Below are 17,793 nucleotides of genomic sequence, written 5' to 3' on the forward strand. Positions count from 1 at the left end.
CTATTCCGGTGCCGGAATAGTAACATTCTTGCCAGCTGGCAGGCATTTTGGCCGGCCGGCGACCCAGGCCCTTATTTGAGACTTTTTGGGCACTTCGGGTCTTTATTTGAGACTGATTGGGCACTTCATGCCCTTATTTGACACTAAATTCACTTGGGGTCCTCTTTTGAGAAAAAGGCCCCACTTGATGTCCTTAATTGGAATTTTCCCAATAAAAGGTATGTAAGTGATCATTGGGTCAGAAGTGAGGTCGTGAGACCACGAGAATGAATTTCATTAAACTCATCCGATAATTAGAGACATTAGGGAATAAGTCGCACGTTGCTTGGTTGCGCACACATGAGGCTGCACATACGCATAATTTTGCTAAAGGCGGGATCGTTTATGTAAAGCTGACAATTCGTATCGGTCCGTCATAATCGTGTTTGTAACCCGTGTCAATCTAAAACATCTTGATTGATTTTACATGCCAAACAATCGAATTACAATATAAACGCGAAAACTCGTGTCATCGTACAAAGCCAGAATATTCGCGTTTTCTCCCTATAACTTGCGTTTTACGTCGTGTCATAAGTATGTCGTATGCAGTATTGCTTGCCCTACGGTGTCATAAATTTTTTTCCAAATTTATGACGCATCCAAAAAATAAAAATAAAAAATAAATAAATATGGAGCCACTGAACCGCACGGCCCAATCATTTTATAATGATTTTCGGGCCTATAAACTAAAAAAAAGTCACGCTTTTTCGAACAAAAAAAGAAAAGAAGAAAAAAACCAAAATGACCTTTTCTCCACCCCCGAAACGGACCTTCTTCCGGAAATTCTAAAAAATGGCCCGTGAATTCCCAAGCTTTGCAGATTTCGCCCCTCAACTGTCGATTATTTACCGAATCGCGCCCCCTTTTACTTGGCTCGCACTCGAAACGAAACTCCCCCAAAACTTCATCGCGCGAGATCAGGGCGGCGTCGAGATCTGCACCGCGCGAGGCAGGCGAAGTCGACGAAGGAAGGAAGAGCTTCGCGTTCGAGTGACGATTCCACACATTCATGCGCAATCTCCCAGGTCGTCGTGCTTTTCCCTTCCGCGTAACTCCATCTTCCTCCTCCTCTCTTTGTAATCTCCCCTCCCCGGATCTTCATCCGCGAACGCAGATCGCGGCCGAAATCCCCTCGGTTTTTCTTCGGATTCCGTCCCGATTCCGCGCGGTTTCGAGCTCGGCATCGCGCATTGCGTCTTCGATTGATGCTCGCGCGCGCGCGCGCTCGGAGCTCCTGATCGTGTCCGGCTGTTCCAGCGGCTTCTGGTTGTCCCGAGTTTATGGCTCGCGATTTGATCGCGTCGTTTTCGCGTCTGATCGGATGCTCGCGTTCCGAGCGAGTGTACGGCTTCTGATTTGCCGATTTTGCAGGTCCTTCGTCTAGGCTGAGTGGTGCGGGAAAGGCCTTCGCGTCGCCGCTTTCGCTATATCTATGATCGGAGGCCTCGGGACGGCGCCTGCTAACAGTCCGCATTTGAGGAAGACGGGAAGCAGAACTGTCGTCTCTGATCTCGGTAAAGAGTCGTGGATTTTTTTTTTGCCTTGGAGATAAGAGCGCGGTCGGGTGTTGATTTCGCCTCGTTTGAAATGGCGAATGTTTGTGGACTCAATGTGTTTAGAATATCTTTCAGGCGGTGAGCTTGGAAATGGTGTTGAGGAAGGTACGATGTATTCAGTCATCGCAGATGAATTGAAGATTGCGAACATGCCGATCAGCACTACAGCAATCATGCCTTCTCCTATCTTATTGTGGAGATTCAAGGTATTAACTTTCATAAGTTCAGTTTTCACTCGTGTGCTAGATAGATGTCAAATTTGGAGTAAAGATGGCGGGGCACGAAAGATATGTTAGTCATTTATAGAGAATTTTGTAGCTTGCGTTACTTCTGATGGTTTTTTGTATTGTCTAAGATTATTGTTTTTTCATTAGTGAAAGCACATGCGTGAAGGAGTAGTTTGATTACCAGTGCTAAGGTTTAATTGCTGTTAACATCTATCATACGAAAATGATCTAGTCTTTGTTCTAGTTACTCTTCAGGACAGAGTGGAGCAAGGGAGTAGATATCTCCAGTTATAGAGTATTATATCATTATAATTGTTGCAGATATGAAAAATTAAGGGGTTTTAGGTTGTTGGAAGGTCATTTTCATTGATTGTGTCCTTATCACCAGTTTGCTTACCATAGTGGAAGGTTGGCAATTGCCATGAATAATTGCTGATTCAGCTTTAAGGCTCCATGCTTCCAGCTTATCTGGGAAGTGGATCGTTGAGGACACCTGTTGAATGTATTGCTATTTTGCCGAAAAAATTAATACTTGTGCTGGATGTGCTTATGGGTGCTCCCTTAAGTGGTCAAGTATGGAGCTGAATTGGTCAAGATAATATTTTTTCTTATTGAGCCCATGGATTTTATTGCTGGATAGTATGGAGCTTCCTGAGCCTTTTTTTTCCCCGTGGTTTCTCTTGTTATCATTTTTGAAACCATTTCCTGCAGCCAATGTGATATAGTATAGTCATTCTTTTTTCTTTGAAAGTCTCTTGCCTTTTCCCCCTTCATCAATTTGCGTAACATCTCTTCTCATTCATTCTCATCCTTATTGTGTGAAGCAAATGTCAACTAGGAAGGGTTCTGCTTGATCAATTAAAAAATACCAACATCTTTTGGCTCCAATTGCTTCGAGAAATAGCTTTTTCGATTAATAGATGCAGTCTTCTTACCATGCACTGCATTTTCTCTGTGGCAGTATTCAACATTTTCTCATTGATGCAGTTGGCTTTAATATTGTATTGGTATATTGGTGTTGTAAAATTTAGATGCTCGAACGTGGGTTCTCTTACTGATAAAAGTAACCTTTTGCGAGTAGTTGCTAGAGATTTTAAGTGCTGTGCACTCAGAAACCTATATTACCCTCTCTCTCTCTCTCTCTCTCTCTCTCTCTCTCTCTGCGTCTCTCCCTCGCTCTCTGAGTCTTCTATCTTTGTTGGATTTCCAGGTACTATTATTCTTCATTTGGGGTTTCATTTGTTGCAAGGTCAGTACTTAATTTTGTATCAGTCATATGATATTGCAGTGGGGTTTAAGATATTCGGTGAATTGCCGCAATAAAGAGAAACTATTATGTCCTAAGATATTGTTGATAGTTGGCTTGTTACTTGAAATACATATGGCAATTAGACTCTTTATATTGAATTGCAGTTTGGATGGGATTCAGTCATGAGAATGAGTGCGGATTTGCGGGACCTGTTCCTCTATGAGGCATTTTTGTACTATAACCCTCTTCTTCTTGTGGTTAGTTATTGCTCTCTAATTCGATATAAATCTATATTAATTGCATCGCTTATCAATTTTTCTCATTTCGACCTGGTGATGAATTCAATTATTTTCCTGCAGACTATGATGGTTTGGCTTTGGGGTATCAATCAGTGGGTATTTTCACAGGCTAATGTCAATTATGCTAAAATTTTCGATCTTGATCAGAACCATCTTACGCACAGAGAGATATGGAAGGTATTGTATTTTTTACTGTAAGCATTATTTGCCTCCTCATGATCTCATTGACATATTTTCCCTCTGTCTTTAGTCTCTTTATATGCTCCTTTTGTACTTGTTTCTAGCAAAGGCTAAGAAAATACTTACATTCATATGTGTATGAATATGTAGTTACACTTTTACTTTTTCTCTCAGCTCTTTAACCAATCGTGTCCATCGATGCCTTTTTCCCAATTGCTACAAGCACTTTAGTACAAAAGCTAAGAGTTCGGCTTTGAAAGATAAAATACTGCTATCATTGCTTTTTCGAAGGTGAATGTATTTTGTGGCTTGTGTGTTCTCACACTTGCTTGATTTGATCTTGCAGTGTGCTACGTGGATGACAATAATCGTTCCCACAAGCATGACAGCTTATCTGTATCTATACTCTCATGGAGAAGTGTCCTTGGCTGCTTCACAACCAGTGTAATAGATGCATCCGCTCTTACTACTGACATCTTCTTCTTTTTCTTAAAGTTGATACTACCAGATTAGGTCTCCTGTGGTCATGAAACTTTATTCTTTATACAACTAAAAGATGAAGGTTTCATTCTGAGCTTTATTTACTGCTGGTAACCAATATGATACTGGTTTTCCTTTGGACAAATTTCTTATTTTATGACTACAGTAATGTCTTTTTCATTAGTAAAGCTGACAATGTGTGCTGCTCATTCCTCTTTCTGTTTGTTGTTGGGAAGAATATTCTTGCCGCTTCTTATGGAAATTTGGAGTCAAAAGTTTTATTTGCATGTATTATAAGCAACCACTCTGCCTTAGCAAATTGTGAACAAGGTTTCACAATATGTATTCATATACCTACAACTGTGTATAATGCACAAAGAAATTATTAAGCTAGATGGGTTCAACCCAAACACCCCCCCCCCCCCCCAGCCCTTGATGCCCCTAGGATATGCTTTATATCTCTCTTATTGCTTCTTGCTGTATTTATTGTCATAATGACCAGATGTTGGATGATGGGTCTCTAGCAAAGGATTGAATTTATATGTCTTAATATCTACTCACTACTTTGTAATAAACTGCTTTTGGGACAACCACATTTTTTTTACATCTTAAAGTACATCAATGAGTTCCACACTAGCAGGAAATATGCTCAACCTTTCTGATGCTTTTTACTGCAGGTTCTTCTGTATGCTGCTGTTGCAATGGTGTTGATATTTCCGTTTGATATTTTCTATTTGTCGTCGCGCTTCTACTTGTTAAGGACTCTTTGGAGGATAATGTTTCCACTTCAGGCAAGTTTGGGCTTTTTTGTTAGCTTATTCTTCATTCTTGGATTATTGTAAAATATACTCCCAATATAATAAGAAATTGACCTAAAATTAGTATAAAAAATGTGCTCTTACTTTCCCTCTCTTCCCCTCTCTCTCAGATGATTCAAAAGTCTGTCTAGTATTGCTTGATATGGGTTGTTCAACTTGTTTACTCTCTTTGGCTTGGTTCTTGAACTTTATTTGATGTGGTTTTGTTGCATGGATTGCTTATCTTGTCGTTTATTTTTCTTGTTCCAAACCTTGTTTATGGGGTGATGTCGTCATGGACATTTTTAATGGAAAGAATGAGATCAGATTGACATTTCTGGTGCATGTCTATAGGTGTCAAAAGATGACCATTGTGTTTTGATCCTTGCAAAATCCGCATAGTGTAAGCTGCTTGTTGAGGTGTCAAACTTTTTGATGCACACTGTGATTGCTTTATTATGTACATTGTGATGTATCACTGTTGAATCCTTGCTGGACTCAACTTTACTGCTTCTGCACCTTTTCTAGTTTCTGGGCATGGTGCCCAGCAATAAGTCCTCAAGTGTGTTAGAATATGCTAGACATAGATTTTCTTGTCAAGGAGGTAGAAGAAAGCCTTTTGGGAGGTTACCTAAGGCCTGTATAGCTGCCCTAGGCGAGTTACCTTTGTTTTTTCCCTTCTAATCTATGCTTTCCATGTTTTATTTTTTGGGTTGGAACTCTGCTGGGAAAAAAAAGACTGACTTGTTTTTAAGCTAGTTATGTAAAAAAAATTTAGCCGGGTACTGGTTTTAAAGGAGTAAATTTATGTAGACTCATAGTATCTAATCTATTATTAGTACCCTGATCATCATCTTTCATGTACAGGCAATAAGCTTCTCTGACTTCTTTTTGGCTGATATTATGACCTCCATGTCCAAGGTACCGATCACAATAGGTTCATAATTCACTAGTACTGTCAAGGTTTCTTGCATGATTGTTAGAAACCGGCACCAGACTGTTCATTATTCAGATATTTAGTTTTTTATTTATGCACTGGTCGACTTGTAATCTGCAGGTTTTCTCAGATTTGGAGCGCTCAGTTTGTCGGATGGTCCATCGACAGGTCAGTAGGTCATTGTCACTTTGGATTGTTGTGCCCAAAGTTATAGTGGGTGGTTCGATATTGCTTTTTAGATTGGATGTTTAAATAAGAAACTCTTGGAGGACTCGGCTAATGAAGATGATGAGGGACAACCTTTTGAAAATTTTGTAATGGTAGGCATACACCGAATTTAAGTAGTCGAAGGAGAAAATTTCAAGCTTTTCTGGTAGATATTTGACTGTATGCCTGGATCACCAGCATGGCTGGTTGAAGGCTTATTGTCAGTAACTTAGTACTTCCCGTTCAGAGTGAAATAGCTTGATCTTCGGGGATGTGATGTGGAATGTTTGCATGCAAGCACAGAGTAGAGCCGTTTGTCTACTGAGAATATTTTATAGAGCTTATTTGAGGTCTAATTAATAGAAATGTGTAAAACTCATGCAGGTCGCCACTATTGCTTGGTTTGAAGCTGATTCTGTCTGTGGAAGCCACTCCGTTGCGATTCCTATTGTTTTAGTGTTGCCATACATTTTTCGTTTGTTCCAATGCCTCCGACAGTACAAGGATACCGGAGAAAAAAACACTCTTTTGAATGGTAGCATCTCCAGGCTTTTCATATACATGAAATTCTTTTTGGGTCGAAATATACATGAAATTCATTATATTGATTATTGGCCATCTATAAACATATTTGTGTTACTTGGCATTTGCAATTTTTTTGGAGCCCCCATGTGCATTAATCACATATTTTATCTATCCTTCATGGTGTTCGTATTAAGTAAACTATAATCTGGATCCATTTCACTTTACAGTCACATATATCTTCGAACTCTGTTCAACTTCTTCTGGATCATTTCATTTGCTGGAGAAGGTCCATTATCAAGTATCTTATGCTACAATAATTTCGTTTTACAAATGAATTGAACTTCACATGTCTCAGAGGAGAATTTTCATTCACTCAATTTACTCATATTATAGTCACATGTGCTGAATGGGTACTTCAGACCTGGAATATTTGACTGCCTCATGCATATGCAGTCCTCATGTCACACGCGTTGGATATTCTTCTGGCTGCTGTCTGATGGTATGGCTAGAGTTGGATTTCTAAGTGTCAACCAAAGCATCTTTTGTATGCATAGAGTAAATTCGGTCTCGGGTTCAGGCCAACATTTAGATTATGCTCATTTTTTTACTGATTGGATGGACAGCAATTTTTGTATTGCGCTTGTTGGCCATTCTCATGCAGTGCAGCATCCCAATCTGTAGAAATGCTTGTTCAACATGAAGTCTTGGGTGGTTGCTTGTTGTCTTTATACTGACTTCCTAGCTCACTTTGGGGAAACATGAAATGTCTCAGATTTTACAGTTGCTGTGTGAAAGATGTGAAAATTATTGCTAGGCTTTTGCCTTTTCAATTGCCTTTTATTGGAAAATTTGTATTTATCCACTGATAGCATTTCCAAGGACTACAATTTTCTTGTATTTTGAAGTACCTGAGGAAGACATGAGTGTGTAGCTATGGATATTGAAGATCTACTTCACACATCTTCTCCTCTCTGCTGTCCCCCAGCCCCCCTTCCTTCTCCTTCTCCTTTTGCCTGGTTTTAGTCCAATTCTCTGTGCTTAAGATGTCTATTGTCTCTATGGATGCAATCCACTTTTTTCCTTGTCAACTATGTTAGTTGAAGTTTGCTTTATATCTAATGGCTTTGTATACTTTTGTTTTCAGCTTTGAAATATTCAACAGCCGTGCCGGTGATTTTTCTTTCGGCCCTTAAATACCATGTATTCCCTGAAAAGTGGACAAGTTTTTATCGGCCTCTCTGGCTTCTCTCGGGTGTCTTGAATTCTTTGTATTCATTTTATTGGGACGTGACCCGAGATTGGGACTTGAGGTACGTCACCCTCGTTATTACAACATATCTTACATTTTAAATGCTATAGCTTCCAAATCCGAGCTTTTATTGTGTGAATAATTTGCCTTTGACTAGTATAAAGTTTGTTCTTGAGAGAAGTTATGCTTGTGATATTACTGGTTACCATAAGAGTCAGTGATTATTAACCTCATAGCCTCGTTATGATTGAACTGGACCTGTGTCCAGCGTTGATGAAATTTGGAAGTGCAGAAATTTCTCTCACTTGCAGAATGTATGGTGGTGAAATGGTTTTATGAAAGTTACGGGAAAAAAAATGGTTTTATGAAAGTGGATTTCTTTATTTTGATAGTACTTTTGACTCCAATGTAATTTCTGAGTTTTTTTTCTGGCAGTTGCTTCACTCGGATTTTCAAGTTCAGCAAACCAAGTATGGTCTCGTCGCTTCTGTATGCACGAAAATGGGTAAGCAAATATAGTGATGCTTCAGGTTGTTATGTTCAAAACACCTCGCTAATGCTTGTCAATGAAGCTTCATCAATTTGACTCGCTAGCTGCGCCAAATTATGCACCTCGCTTTGTTTTCGTGATCGCCACTTTTCGCAGGACTGTTACAAAGTGCCTTCCAATTAATCGAGCCTATGACATTGCAGGTTTATGTTTGGGTAATAGGCAGCAATCTGATCCTGCGTTGCACGTGGACGTACAAATTGTCTGCCCATCTCCGCCACAACTACCTCACAGTTTTCACCATCACCGCCTTGGAGATGCTTCGCCGGTTCCAGTGGGCTTTCTTCCGCGTCGAGAACGAGTGGAATAAAATGAATTCCAAGTCGAACATTCAGCTCTCCATGACCGAAATAGGAAATGAGGAAGACAAATTACTCACGTCTAGTGACCACAATGTATAGATAAAGATTTTCGCGCATTTACTAGATATATTAAGGTTTGTCATTGTTAAACTCACTTATGGCCGAACAATTGACGGTGACAATTCTTCCGCTCTCCAATTTTGCACCGAGATGAGAATTCTTTCGATCTTGATCAAAGAGTCTTTGTGATCACCGCTCGTAACGGAGATTTCGGTTCATTTGACGACATATCTCTTTCGATTGATAGATAGGTTATTGGGTATCACTAATAGCACTGAGTTCCTTTCAATGAAGTACGGCTGAACTTTTTGAAATTCTTCCTGGACCAGAAGCATCAGCAGCAGCCAAACGGCTGCACACGTGGCAAAATCCCACTTCATGTGAGCTGCTAAGAGCTTGTCCCCAGGATAATGTGCCCATACCTCTCGCATCCATTCTAGGCCACCCAAATGGGTTCTTTTAATCTCTCCTTCCTCAGCTCGAGCAAGAGCCTCCATCATGATGGCATCTAAATGTTAGCCGCCGGCGACTGCACCGGCTTGGAACCCCGGCCCGAGCTGAGCCAAGTAGAGGCCACCGCCGTTCCTCGGGTGCTGACTGTGCTGTCCTTCGTGCTAGAGAAGCTGGTGGCTCGGAATGACCGGCTCCTTGAGAGCCTCGGCCGGCAGCTGAACGGGCTCGGCAGCCACGGGTCGGCAATGGTTGGGAAGAGCTTGGATGGATTCCACGGCGTGCGGCCGCCGAGCATAAGCATACCCAAGTACTTGGAGAGGATTTTCAAGTACACGGGTTGTAGCCCGTCCTGTTTCGTGGTGGGATTTGTGTATATAGACAGATTGGTGCATAAGCACCCGGACTCGCTCGTGGTGTCGCTGAATGTGCATAGGTTGCTCGTCACGAGTGTCATGGTCGCCTCCAAGATGCTGGATGATGAGTAAGTGTGCCTCCAAAACTCATGCGCATGCTTACATCTTTTGTGAATTGAGCGCCTTCACTTGATTGAGTGATCAACATCTGGTAGTTCTGAGTTAGTTGAGCCAATTAATTCGTAGAACTTTGAATGATCAAATGAATGGTCAGAGTTCCAAATAGATGACTGGATGGTTTGGAAGTCACGTCAATAAGAGCTTGAGACCAACTACTTATCCAAAAGAAAGCGGACGAGGGTCCAAATCGTGCATAAGCAAGATTAGGTTCTACTATTATTTTGTGATTGAATGACAGAGACTCAAAAGTAATCTGCTCGGAGACTCTGCCAGATCTGAGGCCCAAAAGTCCGGCAGTTTCGAGGTCACATTAGTTCCTTGGCTGGAAAAAGAAAGACGGCGAAAGCTAACCCATAGTAATGTATGTCGGAACTCCTTTGCTGATGCAGTGCCGATGTCGCATTTCAATAAGTCACGACTTGCGGAACCACATTGGTCTAGGACCTTTCTAAGCTCTTGATCCATAGTTGCACACAAAACCAAAACTAGACAGACTTGCGATCATGGAACATAGCTTATTAATTTCAACGTGTGAAGCCATGTACTCTCCGGAACAAATTATCTGTACATGCTATAACTCTGCATCACTGGCTTCGGGGAATTCGCGCAGGCACTACAACAACGCGTTCTACGCGAGAGTAGGCGGGGTGAGCAACTCCGAGCTGAACAGGCTCGAGATGGAGCTGCTTTTCCTCCTGGACTTTGGGGTAGTGGTGAGCTCGAGGGTGTTCGAGAGCTACTGCCTGCACCTGGAGAGGGAGGTGCTGTTGAACGGGCAAGGAGGACACGGCAAGATCGACAAGGCGCTCGTGCTGTCCGATCCGGCACTCGATGACGTGACCGAACTTCCGGTGGTTGAGGATGCACAAGCAACCACAGACCCACCATCACTTCCTCAAGTCGTGGACTGAGTGAAAAGAGTCCTTTGTCTTCCCCACTCCGCATAACGTTGTCCATGTCTTTCTTCTCTTGTCTTTGTCTGTCGCTCACTGTCGCTGACATTCTTGTCTCGGTTAGACCATTGAATTTCGAGGGCTGTTTTGGTACGAGAGCATCTTTGGAACTGTGGCACCCAAATTTTCACCGTCTCTGCTGACTCGAAGATTGCCGTATTAAACAATGTCATAAGAACAAGCAAGTGACGAAAAGAAGGTAAAAAGATCAGAATTCACCTTTAGTCCTTCTTTGGCACGGAAGCATAAGCCAAACTTACCACAATGGCGTCTCGAACACACCCTAAAGAACATCAATTATACATGCGTTCCACACCGCACCAGTCATCGGGAAATCATTACTTCACCGCAGAGACAATCTCGCCGTGATGGAAATGGCCGGGTACAAAAGCCGACATGCGGTCAATGACCGTGTCGCGGCGCTGTCAGAAAATCTTTGCCAAGCGGAATTTCCCATCTTCAAAGTTCGCCGAACAAGACAACTTAAGACTTCCCCGCACCACCGCCTTGAACTTTGCCTAACGTGTTGTTGTACTTTTGTGTCGACAAAATGAGCTTTTTCCCTTCTTTGACCCGGACCGTTCACTCTTGGGCCGGGCCCAATCCAATCCCGATCCGACGACCCGAACCCGTCAGGGACAAACCGGGTTCCGAACTCGTAAGACGAGATCGGCAGCGGCAGCAGCAGCAGCAGCACCCGATGGAAAAGTAAAATCCCTAAACTGACAAAAAGAGAGAGAAAAAAAATAACAGAAAAGAAATAAAAATTAAAGCGAGCAGATCGCATCGGAAGTCTCCCTGCTCGTTCGCGAGGTTCGACCATTGACGAGAAGCATCGAACGAGTCTCGCCGCCTCTCTCTCTCTCTCTCTCTCTCTACAAGGCGGTTCCTGTCTCCGGCGCGGCGGAAGCGTCCCCCTCTCTCGGCGGAAGGGCCGCGGCGGGCTTCGCCGGCTTGATCTTTGGGGGGGCGGTGGTGGTGGTGGTGGGGGGGAAGCCCAAGCCATGGCGGAGACCTCGAAGGACGAGCTGGTGCAGCTGATCAGGAGGTTCGGGGCTTACCTCACCGTCAAGTTCTCCAACATCTTCTCGATCTCGCTCAACAACATGGTGCGCGGTCGGATTCCTCTTCGCCTCCGTCGCTTTTTTTTTTTTTTTGGGCCAGGGGATGGAGGATTCTACGATCCATTTGATACTCTTTTATCGCATCAGAATTGCTGCCTTTGGCTCATTTAGTTGATCTTTCCATTGCGCTTTCCGTGCGATTTCATGATCCATTTGATGGTCCTATGGAGGGTTTTGGGAACTGGTGCCGCTTCTTTATGATATATGTATATATAGGGTATGATTATTGATTGAAGCAGCTAAAAATTTGAGTCTTGGTTTTGCCGCTGAGGGGTGTTCCGTCTACTGGGGTTGGAGTCCAATTAGCCAATAGATCAGTTTGTATCTGTCCGCCCGCCACTTCTCTCATCATTTTGAGCCAATTTGGGGGACTGACTGGTCTTCAAGAAAATTCAGCTTTACCTGCTCGGCAATGCTAACTTCTCACATCTTTTTTTTTGAAAGCTAAAACCTTCTAATCGCGTTCTGTGTTATCTGCCTTCGGGTACTTACCCACCCGGATCATATATCTTGGTACGTCTTAATTACTTGCTTCACCACCTAGTAGTATCCTTTGATGGTGTCGGGCGTTTAACTTTGCTGTTAATTCTTCCAGAATCTGCTATCTTTCTGACCCATTGGGCCTTCCCTATCCCAACAGTACCTGCATCCCTTAGGAAAGTACGAGATTGTTCTTTGGTAGTTTTCTAGAAAGCTTTTTATGTATTCTCCTTATAATTCTGACGGTTGATGCTAAGATGCCCTTCAGCTACACTATAATGTACTATTCAAAATGTAAGTAGATTCAGACTGGAATGTAGTAGAGGCCACACTGTATATGATTTAAGGGCGAGTTGTGATGGTGGAGGAGGAGGAATGGCAGTGGGAGTAATTTTGGAGGGATGATGGTGGTGACAACAAATTCAGTAGTGCTGATGGATAAATGGTATGATAATGGAGGGTAAGGAACAATATGGAGGAAGAGGAAAGGAAGCGGTGAGTGGCAAAAATTCACTACACCTGCATGCCTTGTGCCTAAACCAAACGCACCCTAATGGTATCGATTCTTAAAGTCTGGAAGAATGTCGAACATTTTTGGCTTCTATGATGTTGAAGTGTTCATTCGGTATTGGTGTAGCTGTGTGATGAGCTGAGATTACGATTGTTTAATGTGTTTGACAATGCGACTTTATATTCATAGCATTCATTAAATTCTCCCATGAGATGCTTCTGTTATGGGGAGTGTCGGCTTCTAAATGTTTGCCAAATACCTTATTGAAGGAGCATTGCCCCTTTTAAAAGATGTAATTGCTGCCCATGGCTATGCGAAACACCAGCTAGTTTGATCATTCCTACAAGAGTGTCTGCAGATATCTGAATAATATGAAATGATGTAGATAATATAATTCCTGTAATATGCTCATAGGAAAAGTGCCTGGAAGCTACAAGGGTCTGTCAACGTCATTAATCTCTCTCTGATCACATATCTTAGATTAGTAAATCTCAGTGTCTGACAGCATGATATGCGTGATGCCCCATACTGGTGCCTACTTCTCACACTGCACCCTGATTCTTTTTGATTTAGAATTCGCGCTCGCTTGGGGCAATTGCTGGGTTTGCTGTTGCCGTAGTTTTTACATGGAGGTTATTGAGGACACCTAGAGGCCCTCAAAGACGGGTACAAAAAAGACAAGCTGCTTCACCTACCAGTTCGGGTCTAGCTTCTCAGACAAATACAGCCTCGACTTCTTCTGGAGTTTGTTCAACTTCAGAGGATTTAAGGGCACGAAATGTTGTTGATGAGTTTTTCCAGCCTGTGAAGGTAAGTGTTAACTTGCATCTTTTTAATTTATCTTGTGTTTCAGTGTATTCATTCTAGCTTTAATGTCATTCCCCGTTATTTTTCAGCCAACATTGGGGCAGATTGTGAGGCAAAAATTGAGTGAAGGTCGAAAGGTAATCAGTGTAACCTATTTTCTTTAATACTTTGAAAAATTGTGCCATGAAGTGGGATATCATCTATATGGATTATCATTCATGGTATTGTACGGATGGCTGTACCATAACTGTCCTTTTGCATCTAAAGCTTTTGCTTTCTTTGATCATGGTTGTAGTTACTATCCGATCCTTGTCATTAATTGATGTTTCATATTGATTCCTGTTTTGGATGATCAAGGTTCTTGATATTCTTTCATGATTAAAAATTTCTGCTTTTCTTTGCATGTCAATGTAGTGGAAACAATTATCCTCTTTAGCTTTTGCTAAGCACCAATGTTTTCCACTTCTCTTTCCCTCGTCAAGTCATGCGTTGATGCTTAAGCTATTTATTCAGGTCACATGTCGTTTGCTCGGAGTTATTCTTGAGGAAAGTAGTCCTGAGGAGATTCAGGTAATAGAATCCTCTGCGGAGTCCTATTACACTTTCACATTTGTTTTGCATGAGTATTGCCTGATTTAGTGATTCTTTTTGCAGAAACAAGCAACTGTAAAATCCTCTGTGTTGGAAGTACTTTTGGAGATCACCAAATTTTGTGATCTTTATCTCATGGAAAGAGTTCTTGATGACGAGAGTGAGGTATTTGCAAAATATTGAATGGAATCTGTTTGGACAACAATATGTAGAATTCATCATTTTCTGCCTGAGCATTTTCTCATTTGTGCGCTGTGAATGCCAGTACCATTGCTAGAATTCTCCTAATAGGCAGTGTATGGTTGTTGCACTAACGATTTTACAGAACAGCTATGTTTCCTCACAATGTGCTTCTTTTGTGTGGACTATTTTGCCGTAGTTATTTCTGGTTTTTGGACCTTGTTAATTCTAGGTATAACCTTGCTTTATCTTTAGATTTGCTAATGCAGAATTGCTGTTAATATGCCATGGTTCTGTCATTTTGATTATGTTTTGTACTGGCATCATATATTTTCTCAATCAGACTTCATATGTGTCATTCTGTTTCTTAAGATAGCAGTTGTATTGCTGGCCCCTTTGCCAGGGCAATTTCCTCAATTTGTGTTATTTCAGCCGGTTGTGCTATGTGTTGAAGTTGTTTTCTTCAACTGTGCAGAAAAAAATTCTTCAGGCCTTGGAGTATGCTGGAGTCTTTACTTCAGGTGGTCTCATCAAGGAGAAGGTACACAAATACCTGATATGAACCTAAGCTGGCTTTTGGATTATTGCACGTGCAATACGCTAATAAGTTTTTCCTTCTACATGATTGTCTATCACAAGCTTTTCTTCTTTGTTTAATTCATTTGGATACTGGGTTGGAGGGGACTTCTTCATGGCAGTCATTTTCATAGTTAAGCTATATTATGAACACTGTCAGCAGTCTATGCTACTCCACGAGGATATGATTTTGTGTCCTTGTGATCTTCATCATAGTCACACGCACAATCGACATAGCAGCACAACTGACTCATTACTCCTAACGTGCTGAAGCTGAAGTATAATTAGGCAATAATAAAGCCTCTATGATCTGCCTGAGTTGAATTGATATATAGTGCAAGCAAGGGACTCAGAAGGTCTGGACCCGTTGAGAGTAATTGTGTAATATGCAACATCAATTGGGTTCATAAGCATAAGTCTCAAAAAGAAAATTACAGTGCTTTCTTTGCTTCGTAGAAATTGTTTATAAACAAGAGTTTCTAAGCACGATGCAGTCCTTCCTTTTAGGTTAGGTGCAGAGCCTTACAATTAGTGACCAAGTCCTGTGTGAAGAAGGTCAGAGAATTACGTAGTGAATTGTTGTTGGGATTAATGATAAAAGTAGTGGAATTAAATGGGGCATGCAGATGTTTAGGTGCTGGAGAGAGCAAGCAACGAACGAAAGTTGAATAGTGTGTGATTGTATGGTTGACGCGATGGTGAATGTTAAAATCCGTCTCACTTATTTCTTAAGGACTTCAGGATCTCCAATACCCTTCTATTGTCTGAATTAGACATGCAAAATCGCTGATTTATATTATCTGCTATGTATTTTTCACTTTATCGCATACGTGATTTTTGGGAAATTCATGTGCAGGTTCTTTTCTGTAGCACAGAGAATGGGCGTTCCTCTTTTGTTCGGCAACTAGAACCAGACTGGCACATTGACACAAACCCTGAAGTCATCTCTCAGTTAGCGGTAAAGTTTTTGCTTACTCTTCTTGCTCAATGGGTACTATCAGCCTTACATGATGTCATCACACAGCGAGTATATATATGTAATGACGCGTTTGTTTGCAGAGATTCATCAAGTACCAACTTCATGTGACCCCCATCAGACCTGAAAGGACGGCCTCTAACGTGTTCAGTTCCCCATCTTTGGAGCAGTTCTTCGGGAGCATTTAGCAGTAACTCATAAAATTCGCAAATGCGATTGTATATTTATGTCCTCCTGTTTATTATCTGGTCTGATAATCTTCCCGCTCAGTTCCTCAGGAGTTCCAATATTCACCAGCTGTGGCTGGTTTTCCGATGATAATTGGGTCGAGGTCTTGGCTCACTATTAATCTCAGTCAACTTCGTTGGATCATGAGATTCGCTGTTTGCAATTCATATTGCATTAGTTTCATAGACAAGAGTTTTTAAGTTTCTGTTGTACTACTACCCTTTGGATATATCAAACATTTTGTGAGCTGTAGAGCAAGATACCATAAGCTTTTTTGGGCATATATCCTGTGTGTTCTGAGATTCTTTTTTCAATAGGATTTTAATAATTCATAGGTTCCAGCTTCGCAGTTAATGGTTGGGTCTGTCTTAAAGTCAGTTATTCTCACTTTCCAGAAATGCAATACAAATTTATTATCTAGCTCAGAAACAGTACTGATTACTTTCAAGGAGTATTCTGGGCTAAAGCCAGATGTATATTTTGGTCAGTGATTTTGATTATTTGAAAGATTCGCCTGTGCTAATTGTGCTCGACCGCGGCGGCAGTGGCGACACATTACAATTCCCTTCGTTTTAGATCGACCGTGTCACGGAACGAATCATATATGTTTAGGCACAACAGAACAGAAGTAGTAATGGATTAAATTTAACGTTTCTGTTTCTGGAACAATTTCTATTCGGAAATAATGTTTTTTAATTCTGTTCTCGGGAACAGTTTTTAAGCAAAAAAATGAGTTTGGTAACTGCACAAAATTTTTATTTTCGAAATAGAAATAGTATAGAAATGTGTTCGGTACGACCTTAAAAAATTTTTACTCCTAATTTTTCATTTAATTATAAAATGTGAGTGGAGACTTCACAATTTTTCATGTTTGGTCATGTTTGGATAAAATTAGACTGGAAAGATAATCAGAATATATTATGATATAGAATTGGATGACCTTAATATAATTATAAAGAAAATTATTCTTTATAGACAAAACAAATATCGGATGGTGGTTGAGAAAATTACAATTTAGTTTAGAGTTTAGGGTCTGGGTTTTGGGATTTCGGATTTGGAGTTTTGGGGTTTGAGGTTTACCTGAGATTTGGTTACGACCAACTTGCTCAATGCTACAGAGATCATCTCATGAAACCCCAAATGCATCAATGATAGAATGAATGAAAAATTGGATGCGCTAATTCTACATTTATGCTTTAATTTTACTTGTGAACAATCCATGCTCTACGCAATTTTATCCGACGGCAATGAAGGTCACAACAGCATGTCCTCGATAAATTTTCGAAAAATTTCCCTAAAATCACAAACTTTAAATTTGTGATAGTCAACGTCGGATCAAGTAATAATGAGTTTTCTGTCGTTTGCAAATTTATATTTATCGGTCCTATTAGTTGGTCAATACATTGTGTTAGTACGTGTCACTGATCCAGCACTTCCTAAATTAGCCGTAAACTTATTATATATATCAATTCGATCATAAATTTTTTAATTATATTTATTCAATATTGAACTTTTGAAGCAATTCCAATCTAACCATTTCGGTAAATTTTAGCCTGAAAATCGTGACTAGATATCCGGTGATTTCACGCCAAAATTTATTGGAAGGACAAAACTAAAAATTTAATATCAATTTGATGAAAGTGAAAAGATTATGATCGTCGAGGCATTTCTCTCCGTTTTTTTTTTTGAATCTTTGAGGCATGTTTCGCACGCTCATTTTGGTA

The 17,793-nt window shown here is 41.0% G+C and overlaps 3 protein-coding genes and 1 long non-coding RNA gene across 5 annotated transcripts; 3 read left to right on the plus strand and 1 right to left on the minus strand.

The window, feature by feature from the left end:
* The first annotated feature begins 903 nt into the window (after window positions 1-903).
* On the plus strand, window positions 904-8,922 carry LOC115679953 (uncharacterized). 2 transcript variants are annotated; one of them, XM_030603680.2, is made up of 14 exons: window positions 904-1,064; window positions 1,411-1,553; window positions 1,671-1,801; window positions 3,033-3,071; window positions 3,236-3,328; window positions 3,431-3,547; window positions 3,897-3,992; window positions 4,708-4,821; window positions 5,695-5,748; window positions 5,885-5,932; window positions 6,356-6,506; window positions 7,641-7,806; window positions 8,181-8,250; window positions 8,439-8,922. In XM_030603680.2, exons 2-14 carry the CDS (start codon window positions 1,472-1,474, stop codon window positions 8,694-8,696), a joined length of 1,419 nt encoding a protein of 472 aa, XP_030459540.1. In that variant the 5' UTR covers window positions 904-1,064; window positions 1,411-1,471; the 3' UTR covers window positions 8,697-8,922. The 2 variants fall into 2 exon arrangements, with proteins under 2 accessions (XP_030459540.1, XP_056171242.1); XM_056315267.1 differs by lacking the exon at window positions 3,033-3,071.
* Window positions 8,923-9,029: 107 nt separating this feature from the next.
* On the plus strand, window positions 9,030-10,689 carry LOC115679954 (cyclin-U1-1). Its single transcript, XM_030603681.2, has 2 exons — window positions 9,030-9,591; window positions 10,254-10,689. Exons 1-2 carry the CDS (start codon window positions 9,170-9,172, stop codon window positions 10,552-10,554), a joined length of 723 nt encoding a protein of 240 aa, XP_030459541.1. The 5' UTR covers window positions 9,030-9,169; the 3' UTR covers window positions 10,555-10,689.
* Window positions 9,807-11,187, minus strand: LOC130139060 (uncharacterized). The gene is made up of 2 exons (XR_008817313.1): window positions 10,857-11,187; window positions 9,807-10,732 (listed from the first exon to the last, which is right to left on the minus strand). It is a non-coding gene; the product is annotated as an uncharacterized LOC130139060 (long non-coding RNA).
* Window positions 11,188-11,334: 147 nt separating this feature from the next.
* On the plus strand, window positions 11,335-16,403 carry LOC115679991 (peroxisome biogenesis protein 22). The gene is made up of 8 exons (XM_030603737.2): window positions 11,335-11,705; window positions 13,285-13,521; window positions 13,608-13,655; window positions 14,032-14,088; window positions 14,173-14,274; window positions 14,765-14,830; window positions 15,722-15,823; window positions 15,925-16,403. The coding sequence occupies exons 1-8, from the start codon at window positions 11,601-11,603 to the stop codon at window positions 16,027-16,029; spliced, it is 822 nt and encodes a 273-aa protein (XP_030459597.1). The 5' UTR covers window positions 11,335-11,600; the 3' UTR covers window positions 16,030-16,403.
* The last annotated feature ends 1,390 nt before the right edge of the window (window positions 16,404-17,793 follow it).

Source organism: Syzygium oleosum, unplaced genomic scaffold, assembly GCF_021117445.2.
Source record: "Syzygium oleosum isolate NSW1041296 unplaced genomic scaffold, Sole_v2.1 Sole_v2.10, whole genome shotgun sequence".
Classification (NCBI taxonomy): domain Eukaryota; kingdom Viridiplantae; phylum Streptophyta; class Magnoliopsida; order Myrtales; family Myrtaceae; genus Syzygium; species Syzygium oleosum.